Source organism: Macrobrachium nipponense, chromosome 20, assembly GCF_015104395.2.
Source record: "Macrobrachium nipponense isolate FS-2020 chromosome 20, ASM1510439v2, whole genome shotgun sequence".
NCBI lineage: Eukaryota > Metazoa > Arthropoda > Malacostraca > Decapoda > Palaemonidae > Macrobrachium > Macrobrachium nipponense.
Window position 1 is genome coordinate 81,389,730 of NC_061089.1, and position 22,500 is coordinate 81,412,229.

At 34.8% G+C, this 22,500-nt stretch overlaps 1 protein-coding gene across 1 annotated transcript in view; it reads right to left on the bottom strand.

Annotated features, from left to right (window-relative positions):
* Positions 1 to 22,500, bottom strand: part of LOC135221330 (uncharacterized) — a 57,067-nt gene that overhangs the window by 10,049 nt on the left and 24,518 nt on the right. Inside the window, 2 exon segments of the mRNA XM_064259136.1 lie at positions 2,607 to 2,846; positions 3,754 to 3,878. Of these exon segments, the coding sequence (XP_064115206.1) occupies positions 2,607 to 2,846; positions 3,754 to 3,878 (365 nt within the window).

Consider the following 22,500-nt stretch of genomic DNA (forward strand, 5'->3'; position numbering starts at 1 on the left):
ACTGTATGACGCTAAGTACATGACGCTGTTTTTGAGTAGAGCATTTGTATATATCCACTCTTACACTTAGCAATTCATGATCAGTTATGGCATAAGCCTTCAAAAGACAGCAAACTTGCCGGGAGATTTGAGTCTCGTAGCTTAATTGAGTTTGGTGTAGGTGGACACAGTTTGAATCCATACTTATTTATGTAACAAAACTTCATGTCCACTCCCGTGTTACATTTTCAAGATATTGCGATTCAACGCTCTTCAGTAAATTTTTAACGATTTTCTTACATATTACTATATTGATGTATACTTTCACTTTATTTTCATTGTCGCCTTATTTATCAATAATGAGAGTATCTGGGGAAACAGATATTGAAAGAGGCTAATTACAAAGTGTTTCAGCATCAATTCTTGTTATTGCTACTCACCATAAGCTGAGCAAACGTTAACACCTTGTAATTTGGTTTCTTGTTATTCGTAAACAATTAGCATAAACGCCTACATCGCACGAAGAGATTTTTTTTCCTTTGTTCACAAAGCCACTGGTAATTAGCATACATGAATAAATCAACTGAGCGCGCGTCTCATTTGCATTTATTATCCAAGCGCTCGAAAAGCGACGGTGTGTTTGAATATTTATTTACTCAGCCGCGGAATATTCTGTCCTCGTTGCTAACAGGTCAACCAAACTATCGGGTTTAATGGGATATTGCATTCGGCGCTTTCCTTGGATTAATTTGTTCTCTGTATTTTCCCTGCTCAGAAGTGAGTGTTCATGTTGCGATACCGATCTTGGATGACCACATTTTAAAAGAAATTTTAAAGCACTAACTGCAGAGTATATATATATATAATATATATATATATATATATATATACTATTTGATTGTGTTTTTCACCTGTCATTCACAAAGCCACGCTCGATTCGACTTTTCCCAATATAATTCCTTTTTCAACTATTTGCGCCAAAATTCCAAATGTTGTAAGATTCATATCATTTTACTAAGTCCCATCAATTCCCGCTTCCAGAAATACTGTAGGTTATAAAAAGCTTAAATTTAGGAAAGGTTACACAAAAAATATATTGTTTTGGGTTCCAACAGGAACATTTTCTGATATCTTATATAATGTTCATTACACACACACACACACACACACACACATATATATATAAAATATATATATAATAATATATATATATATATATTATATATATATATATATGTGTGTGTGTGTGTGTGTGTGTATGTATATATATATATATATATATATATATATATATATATATATATATATATATATATATATATACGTACGCTTGCGCGCACACACACATACACATATGGACGATGAAAAATGAGTGATGGCGATGCGGGTAAGAATATTAATGGCTCAGAGTAGTATTTAAATCTCTCCTCTCTCTCTCTCTTCTCTCTCTACTCTCTCTCTCTCTCTCCTCTCTCTCTCTCTCTATATATATATATGTATATATATATACATATATATATATATAATATATATATATACATATATATATATATATATATATATATATATATATATATATATATGTATATATATATATATATATATATATCTTAAATCGTTCCTGTTGGAACCCAAAACGATATTCCGTACAAAAAAGAAAGTTTTGTTTTTTAACCTTTCCTAAATTTGAGCTTTTAATAACCTACTTCTGGAAGCGGGAATTGATGGGACTTAATAAAATGATATGAATCTCACAGCATTTGGAAATTTGGCGCAAATAGCTGAAAGGGAATATATTGGCAAAGTCAAATCGAGCGTAGTTTTGTGAATGACAGGTGAAAAACACAATCAAATAGAATTCCAAAATATGACATTTAATTTTTAAAAAACGAGTGCACCATGACGGTTTTAAAGTTGAACCTACCTTGGTGTCTTTAATGTACGATTGGATTCATCAGCGAATTAGTTTTACGCATAATAACGTTAATACAGCAAAAGTAAAAGTAAGTCACAATGAATAGAAACAATGCAACTTTTGTCAATAATTAATGATAATAATCCTTACCACACACATTAATGAGCTTGAATACGCAGTGATTTAAAGAAAAGAAAAGTTTCAGACATTGCTCACTCTAAACTAGCAGCCTTGTCCTTTTTCTTTTTAATTTCTACTCAAATATATCCCTGAAAATATGGAATCAGCAGTGGTATCTCGAAACCTGCAAATTCCGACTATTAAACATATTCCTTGACCTGAATCTGGGAGGAAAATTGCGGCCCTCAGCATCCATCGATTTTCTAATAAGTGTTTTGTTTGAAAATCTAATAATATAAGTCCCAAATTATGAAAGGCTTACCACAATTCACACACCTAACTTTATATGCCTTGAGAGAGTTGGTATATTGTCAATGTCCTTTGACCTTTGAATAAAAATTTGGCAATGTATTCACAACTGGGCCAAGTGAAGTAACGGAAGATACAGATGATAAGAAGGCAGGTAATAAATTTCCTTTAATGACACAAATTCTTAAGGCTATTTCAATGAAAATAACGGCCTGCTCTTGGAGCAGGAGCCCGTGATGGAGTAATGTTTGCTTAACACAACAACAAAACCGCAACCACTTACCACCCAATGTACCAAGGCTCTCCGAGCATATTAGCCCTCTCATGTGACATATTAAAGACTTGTCTGAGGTTCATGAAGTCTGTCTGGTACGGGAAGAACTGGCAGTCGCGCTCGAAGTTCTCCAGGACGGGGGAATCGTCGGCATAGATCGACTTGAAGAACTCAAAGGAGAACGACTGAGTCGCAGTCCAGTTCCTCTGGCCGTCCGTCACCACCACCGGTCGCCCGCTGTAGGCGTACCTGAAGCAGGCAAGAATGCTTAACACATATGGGCCTACCTGCAGTATACAAGAACGCTTAAGACATATAGGCGAACCTGCAGAAGGCAAGAAGGTTTAAGACAAAATAGGCGAACCTGCAGAAGACAAGAAGATTTAAGACAAATAGGTGTACCTGCAGCAGGCAGGAATACTTAAGGCAAGAACGCTTAAGACATATAGGCGAACCAGCAGAAGGCAAGAAGGTTTAAGACATACAGGTGTGCCTGCAGCAGCTAAGAATGCTTAAGACATATAGGCGTACCTACAGTATGCAAGAATGCTTAAGACATATAGGCGTACCTACAGTATGCAAGAATGCTTAAGACATATAGGCGTACCTGCAGTATGCAAGAATGCTTAAAACATATAAGCGTACCTGCAGTATGCAAGAATGCTTAAGACATATGGGCGTACCTGCAGTATACAAGAATGCTTAAGGCATATAAACGAACCTACAGCAGGCAAGAATGCTTATAGCATGAAGGAAGAGAGAGAGAGAGAGAGAGAGAGAGAGAGAGTGAGTGTGTACTTTTTTTACACGTGGGCATTATTTTAAATTTCGAAACTTTGCAGGCCAAGGCCTTGAATAATAATGATAATAATAATAATGGCGAAACAAATACAAGGCTAAGTATATGTATATATATTTAAAGATAAATCTGTACAGAAAGCTTTAGGGAAACTTCGATTATCCTTTTCAAAAGGGTAATCGAAGAGTTGCACGAAAGCTCTCTGTATAGATTTATCTATAAATATATGTACATATACATATCTGTGGATTAGCTTCTCCATTGCAAGAATCATGCTACTATGAATATTTTTTAATAATAATAATAATAATAATAATAATAATAATAATAATAATAATAATAATATTCCTAACTTACTTCCGTTCAAATTCAGCTGGCGTGATCGTACTGACACGCTCCACGTGAGTCACGTGTCGACACATGCTGCATTCGACAGGCGGCCGAAATATATCCTGTACTGAGGATGGCATCTCAATGGTGCACTGGAATGACAAAACATAAGAAAAATAACTAGATACCTTATGGCTGTTTCCGGCTAAAATTACGCAGAACGCTGCCTTTACTTTTCTGCTTTAGGGCTCTTTGAAGTAAGGCTGAATAGAATATCAACATCGGCATGATTCATAGAACGTCGCTTTTGCTGAGCGTAATATATTTTTGCCTCGGGAATATTGCAAATAACATTGTTTTTAGTCATTATTATAGGTCATATTTCATAAAGTTATATAGAGAAAGTTGCTTCTACTTTCTTAATCATAAGTAATAAACGTGTATAAAACTCCTTACACCTATCATATCTGTGATAAAATTGCATATATAGAAAGTTACTTTGATTTCCTAATCATAAGATTGTTAGCTGCCTACACCTATAATATATTTGATAAAAATGAATATCGAATGTAGTACGTATGACTGATATTTGAAATCCTTGAAGATGCTTCTCAAAAATGAAATGGAAATTGCTTGTCCCCCTTTATCAAAAGAAACTTTACATGTCAATAAAAGATAAACAAGGAAAGACGCGACGAGAGGAAAAAGCCCAGATAAGCTAAGAAGAGACAGTAGAAAATAAGAATTGAATAAGTAAATAGACGAATAAATAAACAAATAAATGAATAAACAGATGCGCACCAGCCTGCAAATCCGATCCTGCCGCTGGGCGAGCGTCGGGAGGAGAGGAGTTTACTGTAGCGAAAATTCCATTGTGTTCCCGAATGAAATACATTCACATTCATGGAAAACGTCATCGTCCGGAATTATGATTCACCCCTTAGAGGTCAGACGTCTCGGGGTTTCTAGAATAGAGCAGGACCTCTTCTTCTAACGTTTGCATTCAGAATTTTCGGGTTTTCGAAAACCTGAATGTCAACAAGGCGCTAGGTTTTTTTTTACCAGACTGATGAACAGAATTGAATTCACTTCGTCACTGGCAAGGGCGTTAGACTGAGATTATGGTCAGAGGATAAACAGGCTTTCTGTTCTTTACTAAAGTGAAGACCTGCATTGCTCGAGACGTTTTTATGTTCATTTAAATAACCTGGCACAAAAATCGGGGAAGTTGATGAATATTCATATAAATCAGTGAAAAATGCAAAGCCAGTATGTACGTCGTTGCAATGTTGTCGCAATGCAGCAAAATGGCCAGCTTGGTGACCTTCAGTTTGCTTAGAAAACAAAATTCGCTTCTAATGTAAATTTGACGAAAGATACTGAAGGTTGTTTGAACCCGTACAAACGTTGCATATCTTAATGTAGTTGTTATATTTTGACTTTTAATACGGCAAACATTTACTAAGTACAGTATATATCATACTGCGTTGTATTAGATGTTACATATAGAGATTAAACGACTGCTTGCAAAGAAGTGAGGTGACAAAGGCATATAACAGAGCAGCGTTAAATGGGCTCCATTGAAAGGAATAGGAAAAAATGATCTACAGGAATATGAATCTTAACCTTGTAAACCTAAAGTAATCAATACCAGACGTGGCCAAAGGCCATCCTCGGACCACCCTACCGTATAGGAAACTGTGCCCTTAAATACATTTGTAAGTAACCGTGTGGTTATAATTGGCATAATTATTTGGCAAGGTTGAAGCGAGTTCAAAGGGTCGGGTACAGCCTACGCATTCATTTGGGATACGGCACCTATGCTCAAGTTGGGTTAGGATGCATTCCTCTTGGCATTGCAGTTGTAAGTTTGAGGCAAGTTTTCTTGGGTGTCTAAGGGTCTGAAGCCCTATAGGAATAGGATACGGCCGGCTACGTTAGGATTTATCGAAGTAATCACTACTGGTTTCCTTTGGGGTGCGTGTAATTCACTCAATGTACTGTAGGCATTACTTAAGGGTGTCTACGGTGTCCCTTCGGTCCTTAGCTACACCCACTTTTTGCCTTTTGTTTAACCTCCAGTCTCGTTCCCTTTCCTCAAACTTCGCATCTGTAGAGCTGTTTCCCAGTTCCCCTTTTCAGTCATCGCATCTCTTATGTTTTCTGGGTCTATTGATCTTTTTGTCTTTAAGCGGTGGATCGCCGAAAGTGCCCCAGTGCTTGACTTGACAGCAAATATCTATAAAAACAAATTTATTACCATGGCGACTCCTTTTGCCGTCACCCCAGACATGAAAGGCTTTTAGCATGCGTTACGGAAACTCGTAGCAGATTCTAGGAATCTGGTATAAGCAACAAAGGGTCGCAACTTAGGCATGTAACCCAACGTGGCCATCGAAAGTGACATCCAACAAGACGCAAAATATCAAACTAGATATATCCGATATTAAGATTTATCTCAATAAGGGAAGTAGATTGGTACTGCACTATACCTAGATGTTACATGTGATTGTTAAATAAAGTAAAAGAATAATGTCTGAAGTTAGTATGCGAGGAAATTTGAAAGGCATGATAGACTGGTAACGTTTTTTATCAATAGAACATTTTAATCTTAACTTACATACGCAGATAAATAAGAAATACTAGTTAAAAATTTCATATTCAGGTGTATGTTTGAATACACACACATAAGATAAGAATGTGCTTAAAAAATCACAGTAGATACATGTGACTTCATTAAATAAGCGAATACCACAGGAAAATGATTGTCAGAAATCCAAGCGCTTTCGTCTTTACTAAGACATTGTCAAGGAAAGCGCTTGGATTTCTGACTATCATTTTCCTGTGGTATTCGCTTACATAAGAATATGTTTAGAAACACAAACGCACACACCCCTACATTTTTGTAAGTAATAGACGAAGCAATTAATTAAATATGATTCCTCTGGGGTTTGAGTGTTTCCTGAGGTATAGTCAACTGGACACTGAACTATATTTGCAGCGTAATATTTGCGCACACGCATACACACACATACGTATATGTATAAAACACACACATATATATACACATGGAATAAATAATGCAATGGAATTGTGTTGTCCTGTCACCGTAATTCATTTTGATTGTTGAAGTTATTTCCGCGTATATAGTTCACGAAATGGATTGCTCTAACTATATAGGGATTCATTGATTGACTGATGTAATGTGATCAACTAGCCACAACAACTATGGCCAATGAAGTTACTGAATATTGCAATGAACGGTAATATTGCCAGATATTCGAAAGTTATTTTGGAGGGCTGAACAACTCGTTTATCATCTGTTGCATCAATTTTAACAGCAGAACTATATGCAATTTTGGAGGCTTTAAAGGAAATTTTAATTCAGAATGAAAATGACTTTATCGTATACTGTGACTCAAGAAGTGTTCTTCAGTCACTGGAATCTTTTAACTAGTTAAACCTTTTGATTTTAGAGATATTGGTATGGCTGTTTTTTTACTGAAAAGAAGAGGGAAAGAAGTAAAGTTCTGTTGGGTGCCTTCCCATGTTGGGGTAGTTGGAAATGAGAAAGCTGACTAACTTACGTTCTTATTTGAATTAAGCAAAAGTTACATGCAGCTGTAAATTCCAATAAATAATTTTTCTTTTGTATCCTACCACTCTGTAATCCCCTGGGTCTCATTGTGACTCATGGCTCAACGGCCTAACTCGATAGCAAGTTTCAAATTTGATTATAAAAATTGGATCTCCTCCCTGTCCCTCACATTTTGCCTTCCGAAACATTTACTACATTTTGTTACCAATTTTCGTTCGAAAAAATATCAACTTTACCATGACATTATATATTAAACACTAACTCACCTCATTAGCATGAGTTTACTAAGATGCAAACTTAACAAACACGGAAGAAAACATTTTAAGTTTCTTCGTACGTTCGCTAATGGATGCGGGTAATAGGAGACCGCACTTTGGCTTAATGAACAGTACATTTTTCAACGGCCATGCTAGCATAGCGAGCACTGCCTTCTTTCTTTATTCTGTCTGCCTGTTTCTCTGTTTATACGGATAATTGTATATATATGTACTCACACAGACACACACACACACACACACACACACACACACACACACATATATATTATTTATAGGTATATATAATAAATATATTTATAAATATAATTACTCATATATTAATATATCATACCTTACTAATATAGATACATACGGGCAATATTATATATTAATACTATACTTATACTAGATATATATAAACAGACAGTCACACTATACAGAAAGACAAAAGGTGAATAGCTACTTTTCAAACACAATCGGAATGAAATGTCCATTTATGATAAGTGAGTAAAAAATCTAGCTTAACTAAAACTAGAAAAATTCCACATGAAAATTAGGAACCATGTTGAAATGAAAGATTAGGTTACACACATTAGAAATACGCTCTAATCTGGTAAAGTCACTTAAGACATCTCTTCTTCTTTTATAAAATACATTTCCTCTTTTATGAGATATGTCCTATTATGCAACTGGGTGCAAGAAAAAGGAAAGAGTATAATGAAAAAGTAATAATTGACCATGCAATTTTAGAAGAATAGGATGGACAACTTGGAATGAATAGCGATGACGTAAGCTTAATCAATTATTTCGTGTAAGTTAAAAGGAATCGTTGTCTTGTAGTACAGAGATAAAGAACGAAGTTTCCTTTACCTCAAGAACTACTAGAGAGAGAGACAGAGAGAGAGAGAAAAGAGAGAGAGAGAGAGAGAGAGAGTAGTAGTAGTAGTAGTAGTAGACTGATTGCAAACGAAGTTACATTTATCTCGGGAAGCACTAGAGAGAGAGAGAGAGAGAGAGGCTACTAAAGGAGACTGTTGAAATACATTTTCATGCCGTGTATTGTTTAGGCCTTTGAAAATGGAAAAAAAGGCTAGTCTTAATGGGCAGAAGCCTTTGTCCGGGTCCGCACAAAAATTTCATTAAGGTTGAAATGAAAGAAACCGAACGCTTTCAACAAAGACAAAAAAAAAAAAAAAAAAAAAAAAAAAAAAAAAACAAAAAAAAAAAAAAAAAAAAAATAAAAGATAAAAGAAACTTCAACGTGTAAGCGAAGACAAAGGACGTTTCGCGTAAGAATTGCTCTGTACTAATTAATTCTCTTTTAGGTACTACGAACACAACTTTCAAAAAGTGAGAAAAAGCGATAGACAATGTGAGCAAGAAGAGAGAGACTATATATATAAATATATATACTATATGCATATATATGGATGTATGTATGTACTATATATGCATATATACTACATACGTATATATCAATAAAAAGAGAGCACATATATAGAAACACACAACACCAACACCACACACAACATATATATATATTAATATCTATACTTATATATAATCTATATATATGGATATAGATAGGGTGCATTATATTATATATTGTTTACATTTATTGACCGCCTCGTCTTCCCAGCAGTATTTTTAATGTATTTTATTTCTAAAAGAGACAGCCATTAATTCACCCAAATATCAGCTGATTTTAGGCAGGAACCCAAAGCACGCCAGCCAGATATAGGAATATCCTGTTAGAAGGGGGGAAATAATGACTTCTCAGCCTTAAGGACGTATCCAAAAGGGAAGTGTGTAGGTAGCCAGGTACTTATTAGGCCTACGTCTTAAGCTCCTTTTTCCTGTGAACCCTCTGCTGGCTGTACTGTTCTGTTTCCAGCGATTGACCCTGCTTTTGGGGGGTTTAGCTGACCCCCAACACCCATGCTACACACCTGCCTTCGACCTCAGTCAGCTCCAGTCGTGACCTCGGACGGATGTCCAGCCAAGCAGCCTTCCATTTAGGCCTACCAACTACCAAGGCGTTACTGGTTCGCCCAGACCCGAGACAAAGCCGACGCCGCATTTCTACAAAGGTCCACTGATCATGGCTTCCAGGTACGTCTTGTGAAACAGTCATATTGCCAGTTCCTTATCTCCTAGTGTCGTAATTACTCCCCATTTTTCAAAATTCAAATTTCTAATTCTCAAATGAACATTCCTTTGTTCCTCTCACTGCCTCGTGGCCGCTTGCTTCCCTTGTGTGATCGTCCCAGACAAATGAAGTCATTGAATATTTCATTTAACTAAAAAGAGTTCCTCCCCAGTGTGTTAGACAAAGTGAGTAACTGTAACTTGTGCAAGAACTCTTTGATTATTTTGTCTAATCTGGGATTTCTTCCAGATTTCCTGAGTCACGTGTCCACGTCTTTGCGCCCGCAAGTGATGCTTTACCGCAAGACATATGAACAATTTTGAAAGCCAGCTTTTACGGGAACCTCATTTTTAGCCAGCTATCCCCTTGTGAGAGATAATATTGGTCCCATGGGTGGACAAGTTGCATTTACTTTTCCCAGCCTATTAAGCACCCTCCTGTAAATAAATGTATGTAAAGTAATTAGCTGAGTTTTCTGGCGACCTCCTCTAGAGTAAATTTACACTATAAATCCTTTTAAGGTAAGTTCGAGTAATTTATTCTGGATTTTCCCTCAACTATTTTTGTTTACGTATTTGAGCCCCTTGAGGCCAGGGCTTAAAACGTAACAATAAATAAATATATATATATATATATATATATATATATATATATATATATATATATATATTATATATATGATGTTCTTGCATAGTGAAGCTGCATTTGTGAATAACCATTGCCGGAAATGTTTAATAAGAAAACGAGAGAGAGAGAGAGAGAGAGAGCGGAAAATAGTTTTAAGCTCATCACACGCAGATGTAAATGCACAGAATTTAGTGAAGATTTTCCAGAGCATTGTGGAATCAGAGTCCAACCAGACATCTGCCTGGTTCACACGCCATCATAAACCTATTACACACTCAAAATTCCTTCCTGTGAGATAGTCTCTCCCTCATGGAGCCTTTGGCTCAGTTTAAATGATGGCGTGTGTTTTTGACAGGATACACGACGGGGTACATATATTTGGGGAAATGTTTTATTTTTATTTCAATAGAATTGTCGTTTTCCTTCTCTAACTTATCCTCCATGAACCGCTTACATCAATGATAATAATGTTTTTTTTAATAATAACTAAACAAGAAATCTGAGGGATATTTATTTCTCTTAACTTAACGAGCTTTTAAATCATTAAAACAATTTGATTCGAAAGATTCGAAAATATTTTCACCAGAATCTCCACTTTTTTTCTTGCGTGAGGTTTGCATAAATTGTGTTGATATACATTTTGTGAACGCCCCTAATTCCAACATATATTTGTCACTCCTTATTCTCTAGTATTTTGCTTTGCATAATCTATTTTTTTTTACATCTTTTCGAAATACTTTATTTCAGCAATATTTCACTTGTATGGCTTCATAAAAATCAAGACGAATTTCAGTTTGGTAATGTTCATAAATATGCCTTTGAGAGAATTGTTACTGGTTTTGCGCCTCTCATTTGACCTTGAACAAGCCTGAAAATGTTAATCATTTCAAATGAATAAAATAAATCAATGAAAACCAAACTCATAGTTTATGTATGTCTGTGAGCCATAAAAATCAAAACCGCTTGATCGATCAAGACAAAATTTGGCACGTGATCCAGCTGAGATAATAAGGTAGGATTCGAACCCGTACTTTTGTAACTTATGTGGCAGATAAACTGTACAGGCTTATCATACCTCATTTCATGTACTCAGACGTACAAATATATTACTGAAAATGCTTTTCAGTCACCACAATGATACGTGGATAAAAAGGACAGACAGCACAATAATACCTGGATAAAAGGGACAGTCACACAGCAATATCTGCATACAAGGAACAGTCACCACAGCAATATCTGCATAAAAGTGACAATCACCACAGTAATACCTGGATAAAAGTGACAGACAGCATAGTAATACCTGGATAGAAGGGACAGTCATCACAGTAATATCTGTCTGTTTACCAATGACTCTTCGGAGGTGAAAGTTTGCATGAAAGATTCAAATTCAAATTCAAAAATTTTATTGATAATTGCATGAAAGAGAAACACAAATCACTCATCCTCTCTATTCTCCCTTCCTTCCCCCTTCCTTTCCCCTTCCCCGTCCCCCTTCTCCCTTGCCCTACCTTCTTCCCTCTACCTCCCCTCCCCTTGCCCATCCCCATACCCCCCTCCCCCCTCCCCTCTCCTTTCCCTTTTTTCTCTCCCCCTACCCGTAGACTGTTATTCAATTTTCCCGGGCAGCGATGAGTTGTCAACCTATATATATATATATATATATATATATATATATATATATATAGATATATATATATATATATATATATATATAACATATATATATATATGTATATATGATATATATATATATATATATATATATACATATATATATGTATATATATAGTATATATATATATATATATATATATATATATATATATATATATATATACATACATATATACAAAGCTCAACACACACGCACACACACATATATATATATGTGTGTATATATATATATATATATATATATATATATCTATATATATATATATTTTATATATATATATATATACTATATCGTATATATATATATACGTATATATGCATGCATAACCATACTATTGTAAAATATAAGATTTGTTTCTCAAAAAAAAATATTGCTAATTTAAGAGCAATTCATAGCATATAGGGTTGAGTATTGACAGTGAAAGATTTAAGTAGTTTTGGAAGTAAATCTTATGGCCGTTCCCTTTTCTTTTTCCATTTTGTGGACTAGAGAAGCTACCTCCCCATGCATATTTCTATGGAATGAAATGGAATATAGAATTTAGGCCAAAGGGGTCATTCAATGCTAAAAGGGAAGTTGAAAATAGTAAGGATTTAAACGTGCAATGGGAACAAAATCACGCAGTTGTACTATAAAACAATTGTTAGGAGAGGGTGGAAAGTAAGAGGAAAGAAAGGTAATATGGAACGAGGTACAGTAAAAGGAATGAAAGGAGTTGCAGTTAGGGGCCCTAAGAGACACTGTAAAGAACCTTAAGTAATACATACAATGCACCGCGTATACCCTCCTACGGGGGTATACGTTTATGGATTAATTGTCTTAATTGGTCTGTCTCACAGTTGCAACATTAGATTCCTCATTGGATATATTATAAAATGTAGCTTAATTCATTGCATTTCAGTTCTTCTAGAAGAGGTACTCAGGAAGATGATTTGCAATGACATTGTACCCCTTTTTCGTACGGTTCGATGATTTCTCTACACCATTTATTATGCATCCGACATTCTTTTGCTCAGATGCATAAGAATGCAGCAAAATATTCAAGGCCCGGTGGAGTCAGGAGGCACAGAAAGGAAGAAAAAATAACGTGGCCTCGTGAAAACTGGGATAAATCAGACATTAATGAAGATGATAATGGAAATTGTGCACTGAGTCCATTATCAGTACGATTAGAAAGAAGCTTATATTCATAAAGGAATATTTATCTTTCACATCTTTAAATCGCACACACACACAAAGAAAGAGAGAGAGAGAGAGAGAGAGAGAGAGAGAGAGAGAGAGAGAGAGAGAGAGGAGAGAGAGAGAGCAGAATCCTACATACGATCTCAAAAGAGCTTTGAATGCAATTACAATTCCTAACAAACCCTCAAAGCACCGAAAGAGCCTTTGTCTCTTTGATATCTTGGAACCAGGGAGAGAGAGAGAGAGAGAGAGAGAGAGAGAGAGAGAGAGAGAGAGAGAGAGAGAGAGCATCTAATCATATGTTTGTCCCAGAATTTTTTCTTTTCATGAAATCGCAAATCCCAACAGACCTTCAAAGCACCTGCCGACCCTTTATCAAAGCTTGATGAAAACGATGTTGATGCAAAGGAGATTAAAGAGATTATTTCTTGCGTCTGCTGTGACAGGAAGCTCTTTCTGCATTGAGTGCGGTTTCCTTTGTGTTCAGTCTTACAACACTATTACCTAGAATATTAGGATATTTATCTTTATTTACGAAGTTAATTTGCTTATAGTTATGTTATACAAGGAAATAACTTTTTTGTTGTTTCATCCCCCTCGGCAGTAGTTCTCTGATGTTCAAATACAGGAAATCCTTGTTTTAAGAATTAAAGTTCACAAGACGTAAGTTTTGCTTCCCCTCAAGGTTTACCGGAATAGTTACCTCTTAATTAATTTGCTGATTGAGTAACAAAGTCTGATAAGGAATATTCTAATTGATATAAATTGCCATGTTTCTTAACAAATGTTTTCTGTGCAAATAATAGGAGGATAAAAATTACGTTGGTGATGTCAAATGAAGTATCCTGTTCAATGAATTTTATACGGTAGTATTACTTAACGTTCACGATATTTTGTTCATAGGAAATAAGATCATCCATCCTATGAATTGAGGAAAACTCAAATGAAGACATTCAGGGAGAAAACACACGAAGGAATTCAAAGACGAAAACAAATGAAGAAATTAATTGCTATGCGGCAAAGCTTAATGGAATTCCTTGATTAGCGAATTACTCAGACTGGATGAAGAAATGGATGGAAGAATTTGTGAGGGTTTCCTCCTGCAAAGACCTAATTAAAGCCTAAGGCGATATTCTGAATAGGGGCCGGTTCTGGAGGTACCTTCATGGGAACCTTTTAGTTCTCAGAGTATCTTCCTGCGAGGATTTTTTCTTCGGCAATAACGGTTCAAAGCGTGAAGAGAGAGACAGTAAGATCTCTGAAGATAGTACTCTCTATATTTTGCCGTTTTTATGGGCTCCTTTTCTAAAAAAAAATACACACACACATATATATATATATTATAATAAAAGGAGCCCATAAAAGAAAAACGCCAAAATATAGAAGTACTAAATTTTGGCGTTTTTATGGCTCCTTATATATATATATATATCATATATATATATATATATATATGATATATATATATATATATATATATATATATATATATATATATATATATATATATATATATATATATAATATATATATATATAGACTAACGACAACAATTCCCAAGGTCAGAAAGAAGTAATGTCTGAATATGTAATAGGAGAGATAACTAGCGATGACATGGCAATTTTGAATAAGGTAAGCACTATGCAATAGGGCAAATACAAAAGTTAAGAGCTAAATATTTATTTTTCAAAGGCAGAATGAAATCAAACAAATGAAGAAAGATATTTTTCAAACTAGCATTGAAACGAAGAGATGAAACTAATTTCAAGATATGAAGAAAAGTATGATGTTGGATAAGCTTTCTTTTATAGACAATTTAAAACGGAATGAGAAAGAACACCAAGACATCACAATAAAAAAGATACAGGGTTTCATAAACCACAAAAAGGACAGTGAACCAAATAAAAAAAGCCTTACATGAAAACAAACGAACTCAATCGTTAAGAGAACAATGGAATTTCTTCATCAGAAGTGACAGAAAATGACGACGAACACATTACATAGGGAACAAAAGGAAAATCTGGTTAGATTTTACTTCAAATTCCAAAAAAAAAACCAGATATAGCAAGTAAAAAAATGCGCAGAAGTTTCCTCGGCGCAATCAAGTTTTCTTTACCGCGTATAATGCTGTATGAAACTCTCAGCCGCGGCCCATGAAATTTTCAGCCCCGACCCGGCGGTGGCTTGTGTTATGGCACATATAGCGGCGCAAGAAACACGATCATGGCTACATTTTACCTGAAATAAAACAAAAAACTACTGAGGCTAGAGAACTACAATTTGGTATGTTTGATGATTGGAGAGTGGATGATCAACATAGTAATTTGCAGCCCTCTAGTCTCATTAGTTCAGATCTTAGGACAGACAGAAAAAGTGCGGACGGACAGACAAATAGCCATTTCAATAGTTTTCTTTTACAGAAAATAAAAATGAGTGGTTAAATAAACCCTTCTTCAAGAGGATATTAGGACCGAAATATGGAAACCTCGCGCACAAGAACGCTTGGGATCGATGGCCGCGAGCCTTCTAGCAAGAAAGCCAATACAGTGTGGCGCCGTGAATAGCAACCTCGTAACTCATGCAACGTATCGCTTCAATATCGCCCGAGGTTCCTTGGCAACGGGGCTGCAGCTGGTTGGAAAAAATATAGAGGTAATTTAATAAGTACGGGCCATAGAGAGAAGCGGATTATTTCGTAGAGCTCAGTAAGCGGAGACCACAGATTGAGGAACCAAACGATCAATGATATTATTCCAAAGATAGTTTACTAAATAATAACTACAGGGTACCAGGTTGTTCCGCAGATACTATTTGAAATGTAGGATTAACCAGACTATTTTTGACGTATTTCAGAAAGTAGGGACAGCATAGAGAAAAGGATCATTCTTCAAATGATCCATAATACAGAATACAGAATAAGCGCAATATTCCAGGGATATTTCATTCAGTAATAACAACAGGGAGAGCCCGAGTGTTCTACCAATATCTTAGAAAGTAGGAGAAATAGTATTAATTAAGAAGAACATATTAGAGATTTACCCGTAACACGAAGTAACGGTAGAAGCATCAGCCCACATATTTCAGTAAATAGAAACTACACAATTAACAGACTATTTTCCAGAGACAGTAGGGATCACGGATAAAAGCACGAACAGTTCAGTAGGTAGGGAATACAAATAGAAGCAGATCATTACTGAGATACTTCATTAAATAAGAACCAGAGTAGGAATGAATATCTAGAGTTTTTATTAATTCGCACGAACAACCTCACAATCCTACGCTCATGCATGGGAGTGAGGTCAGAGGCCACTGTCTCTGAGCGTCCCATCGATCGAGCCTCCCCCAACGAATGGAGTTCGTGCCATGTCTTGCATATCATAGAGATATTTATGCACCCATAAACTCTTTTTGGCCCTTCATTGTTACGCCAAGCTTCCGTTTTTGCTCTTAGACATTAGTACTTTTTATTTTATCTGACTTTTCATTAGTCATTCAAACTTTTAAACGTTCAATTTTATATGCTTCTATTTTGACCAATACATATCATTTAGTTGATTTGCATAGCTCCTACCCTTATCATTTTCTTTTTTCTCTCTCTTCCTGCGTTAGAAATAATCGACATTCTATTGTGGTTTAGATGAAAAATTCAGTCTACGCTGAATCTCTATCTGGAATGATGTAATATTTATTCGCCAGTTTTCAAAGGCTGTCCTTTCTTACTTTTGAACTATAAACTCCAAGCTACCTTTCTGTTGCTACAGATTTCTCATCATTTTTAATAGGCTGTCTACTCTTATTTCATTTTTCAACTGCAAGGTATTAATTTTACCTAAAACTAATACATTTTAATCTTTTACATTCGTCCCTTTATTTGCACAAGCGTCTACTGTCATATTAGCTAAATTATTTTGCGTTCTGTATTTCTGCTTTTAATAATATAACGTTTTCTTGGCGAGCTGCTTCCTTAAATGATGGAAGTACCGATTTTGGTATGAATAATTGCATTTTCTTCACATTTTGTTTTAATTTTTCAGTATTCGGTATTCTCCTGTTACTTTTTATTATTGTTCAATTATTATTCATTGTTTTCTGAACTTCCCATTTTCAATTACTCACTTGTTTTTTTTTCAACGCACAGGCTTCATATTATGTTTTCCCTATCACGTTTAATATAAGGAAGGACGCTGTGCGCTGTCTTGTATTCCCATAACACACAAGTTCTTTTAACAACATTAATGATTGTCTTTGACAACTATAACTTTTTTTGTTTTATTTCAGTTCACTTAAAACAAAAAACTAACAATGGAAGGAAGTATAACCTTAGATCGTGCAGTGACCACCTCGTTTCCATTGTGTTCTTTTGTATTCGGTTAATTACTCTTATCCTATATACCATTTTTTATTGTTATTTGATAACTCGAAACATTTGCTTTTGGCTCCCATGTCCTTGCTCTATTAAACCTGGTACATTTCAAAGAGAGAATTTTCCATCACTTAAGGAAGTAGCTCGCCAAGAAAACGCTATAATAATAAAAGCAGAAATATAGAACACAAAATAATTTAGCTAATATGACAGTAACGGCTGTGCAAAAAAAGGGACGAATGTAAAAGATTAAAATGTATTAGTTTAGGAAAAATGAATACCGTGCAGGTGAAAAATAAAATAAGAGTAGACAGGCTATTAAAAATGATAAAAAATCTGTAGCAACAGAAAGGAAGCTTGGAGTTTATATTACAAATGTAGGAAAGGACAGTCCATGAAAACTGGCGAATAAATACATGTGTAGATTGAAGCACGATACTGCTTTATTTTAACAACAGTTAAAGAAGATACAATCTTAGAAATTCTTTATATTCTGTAGAAAGAAAGTCAGTTTTCAAAAAAAGGAATATGAGAAACGTTGAATGAGAGAGAATTCAGTATTCTTGTGTTTGCAGTAACATGAATTAATCGTAAACTCTGCCATCACTCCACTCACAGGAAAAGAAACAGATCCTTTGGTGCTCAGGCAAAGCAAACTTTGATCTTCGAAATGGGGAAAAATGAGATGAATTTTTCAAGGCGTTATGAGCGGCAGTTATTTTGATCTAAGGAGATTCTGGTTGTTTCCACAGTATAAGTTTCACAAAGGTGCTTTTGAGAGAGAGAGAGAGAGAGAGAGAGAGAGAGAGAGAGAGAGAGAGAGGTACTTATGTTAGTGGATAAGAATAACAAAAGGGTGCGGTAGCCTAGATAATGAGTGTAGTATGATACATATAACTAAAATGGAAGAAAAAATTATTATTATTATCATTATTATTATTGTATCATAAAAATCAACAATTATATAGTAAAGTATATTGCTATGAAAAACAAACATAGACTTTCGAAAACCTGAACTGTGTTCCTCATCAGCGTTAACGTCAACACTGATGAGGACGGTGTTTGAAAGCCTGTTTTTTTTGTTATATATCTACTACATGATTGTGGATTTCTATGACAGATTGTTCCTCACGAGATTGGGAATTTATTAACTAACATTATTATTATTATTATTATTATTATTATTATTATTTTTATTATTATTATTATTATTATTATTATTATTATTATTATTATTATTATTATTATTATTATTATTATTATTATTCAGCGAACAAATCCCAGACAAAAAAAAAACCCATATACTGAGAGAGAGAGAGAGAGAGAGAGAGAGAGAGAGAGAGAGAGAGATGTACATAAAGCATATGTACAATCATAATTTAACACCAATAAAGTTAGCAATAAATGGTAGAGTGGAAAAGCAAAGTTTGGGACGGAAATCTCATGTCTCTCGACTGTAAATAATGAAGTGGTAGGAGTCCCTTTAACTTCAAGCGCAGTCAAAGTCTGTTGGAAATTACGAACTTTCTGAGAGTCAGAAACTTACTGAAATGAGCACAAAGATAGGGGTCTTCCATCCCCGTCCCCCGTCTCCCTCTCTGAATTAACAAGTGCCAGACTTTCGACGATTCTTTTTTTTCAAATTTTGTAACTATGAGTGGCGGAACAAATTTCTCTCTCTCTCTCTCTCTCTCTCTCTCTCTCTCTCTCTTTTCCTTGAATGCAAGGGAACTAGAAAGATATTCCCTAGGCTAATTTTATTCATAATTTTTAGCTAAGTGAAGAAAGGATCTCTCTCTCTCTCTCTCTCTCTCTCTCTCTCTCTCTCTCTCTCTTCCTTGAATGCAAGGGAACAAGAAAGATATTCCTTAGGCTTTTCTATTCATAATTTCTTAGTTAGGTGAAGAAACGATCCCTCTCTCTCTCTCTCTCTCTCTCTCTCTTGTCGAATTAAAGAGAACAAGGAGTAAATTTCCTACGATATTCTGCTCCTAATATCTTGGCTAAAGATAGAGGAATGATCTCTCTCTCTCTCTCTCTCTCTCTCTCTCCTCCCTGTCTAATGTAAAAATATCTTATATATAATATATCTAATATAATATATAATATATATATATATATATTTATTATTATATATATAATATAGATAGATAATATATATAATATATATAATAATACGTTTATCCCTTGAGCTAACAAAAATGTCTTTAATATCAATTTCGCTCTACCTCGGAAATTGAAATTATTTTTTTATTTTATTATGTACCCGAAGGGGGAATTTTTTTTAGTTGATAATAATTTCGTACCCCCTGGGATCGAACCCCCGTCCAGGTAGGACGGGGAACGAAATCAGGATCGGACAGTGACTAACCGAAAAACGGCTATCAAGAGAGCTAAAAAGGTTTTATCGTTCTGAACCATTTCGGTACATATGAAAATATATCATTCCAGGTAGAGCAATATGATATTTAAAGGACATTTGTAGCTCGATGATTTATATAAAATCAACACGGGTGATGTGATAAATATTCATATAGGCTGCGTGGGTCCAAACCTCGGAAATCGGCTACCATGGTGGAGGGGGTTTTCCATATCGATTCTATTAACCAAAATACAACGAAGATCGACGTTTGATTTTTGAAAATGGGCCAAACGATATAAAACCTTTAGCCTCCTCTTGATGCCGTTTGGCTAAGTGGTCCACTGTCCGATCCTGGATTTTCGTTTTTCCCCGTCCCTAACTGGACGGTGGTTTTCGATCCATGGGGGGGACGAAATTATTATCCAACTACAAAATTCCCCCTCCCCCGGGTAACATATATGAAAATATATCATTCCGAGGTAGAGCGAATATATTTAAAGGACATTTGTAGCGCGAATGATTTCTTGACACGGGGATGTAATAATATTCATATACGTATATAGCCACGGACGAGAAAACCGGCAAAGAAATAATAATAAAACTTTTGAGGTAAATAAATGAATTTCTTTCGGTAAGAAGAATTCAGTTCAAAATGTAAATCTAGAGAAATTAGCCGAAGCATTGAAGCTTTCATGATTTTTCATAGCCCTTACTTCACTGGAGTGGTCAATTAGACCTGAGAACCGTCTTTCATGTTTTGGGATCAACTACACTCTCACAAACATTCACCCATTTTCTTTCAGTATAAAATCGTTGGATATTAGAATTACCCTGCATCAATGATGCAAACATTTTTCATTCTCGAAATATTTTATTATTATATTATTTCATTGTTAGAGATACAATTATGCAATACCATAAACATGCATAGCTATCTATCTATCTGTCTGTCTCTCCGTCTATGTATCTATGCTTCTATACACACACGGACACACACACACACACACACACACACACACATATATATATATATATATATATATATATATATATATATATATATATATATATATATATATATATATATCTATATATATATATATATATATATATATATATATATATATATATATGTATGTATGTATGTAGTTAAACTTATATAAATATACTAGCCGGCGCTTGGCAGAGGGCAACCTACGGTTGCCATTGTTTGAAACGTAATATCAACGTTATTTTATATCGTAGAACGAAAGTAAGAAAATATTTGGAATTCTCGTGAAAACGACCATCAGCATAAAAACTTTCTTTTTTCTCTGCGAATAGCAATAAAGAAGTTTTCATGGCCGGATATCAGGGTCAAAACAGCACTCGGGAAAACACCATCCCTTATAAAAAGTACTTATATGGTCCGACTTTGTTTTAAATCGGTCCAGTAGTTTCGCCGTCTATAGCGAATATACGTACTTACATAGTCCGCCCGTCAGCTTCATATATATATATATATATATATATATCATATATATATATATATATATATTATATCATATATATATGGTGTATATATATTATATGATATATATAATTAAATATAGTTATAATATTAGATATATATGTATATATATTTATTATATATATAGATATGATATATATATATATTATATATATATATATATATATATATATATATATATATATATATATATATATATATATGAAACGAGAGTCAAAATGAGACTCGTTTAAATAATTGGAGAGGACTCCTAACTGGGAATGAACTTACCCCTGAGTGTCATCGTCTCTTCGGATGCCGCCCCTGTAGCTAGCTGAAAATCAAATATTAATATTCTATGCGAATTCAAACTCCTGCTATTACAAAAATATAATCTTTATTTCCCAAAATAGTTAACATGAAAATGGAGTAATATTAGTTAAAGAACATCCCAAAAATCGTTAAACTACCATTACTCTTTCCGAAATCATATTTAAGTAAGTACCCCCTCTTATCTATTTCTGTCCGACTATTCATAGTCTTTATCAATAAAAGTCAACACAAGTCTAGAGAGTCGATTTTTTTAAATGGTGACTTCGAATCCATCTAAAAATAAGAATATAATTATCAAACAATGAAATGTTAAGTTCGTCAATAAATGAGTGTTGCATCGCGCTTCCTTTTCTCTAGAAACCGACTCAATATCACTACATAGAAGGTATAACTTTTCAAAGTTTTTCACTACCTTTTCCGATGGATCTTAGCGCCTTCCCTTACGGCGTGTTTCCACACACAATCAATATCAGGTAATGCCCCTTGATCACCTCATCAGGGGTTTTTTATTCCATCTATTTCGTCTTACAAACGCATGTATGTACACTGACCAACAGATGTACAGATACAAGCATGCTACTGAACACGCGAACGTACGCACGCTAGTCTATTCTGTGCGTTTCCATTTTCCCATGCACACATTTAATCGAATGCACGCACTCAGTGACCTGAAGTAACCTGAAGCAACCTTTCCTTGTGGTTTACCTCATATATCTGGAATGTGCTCACGATCTCGTTC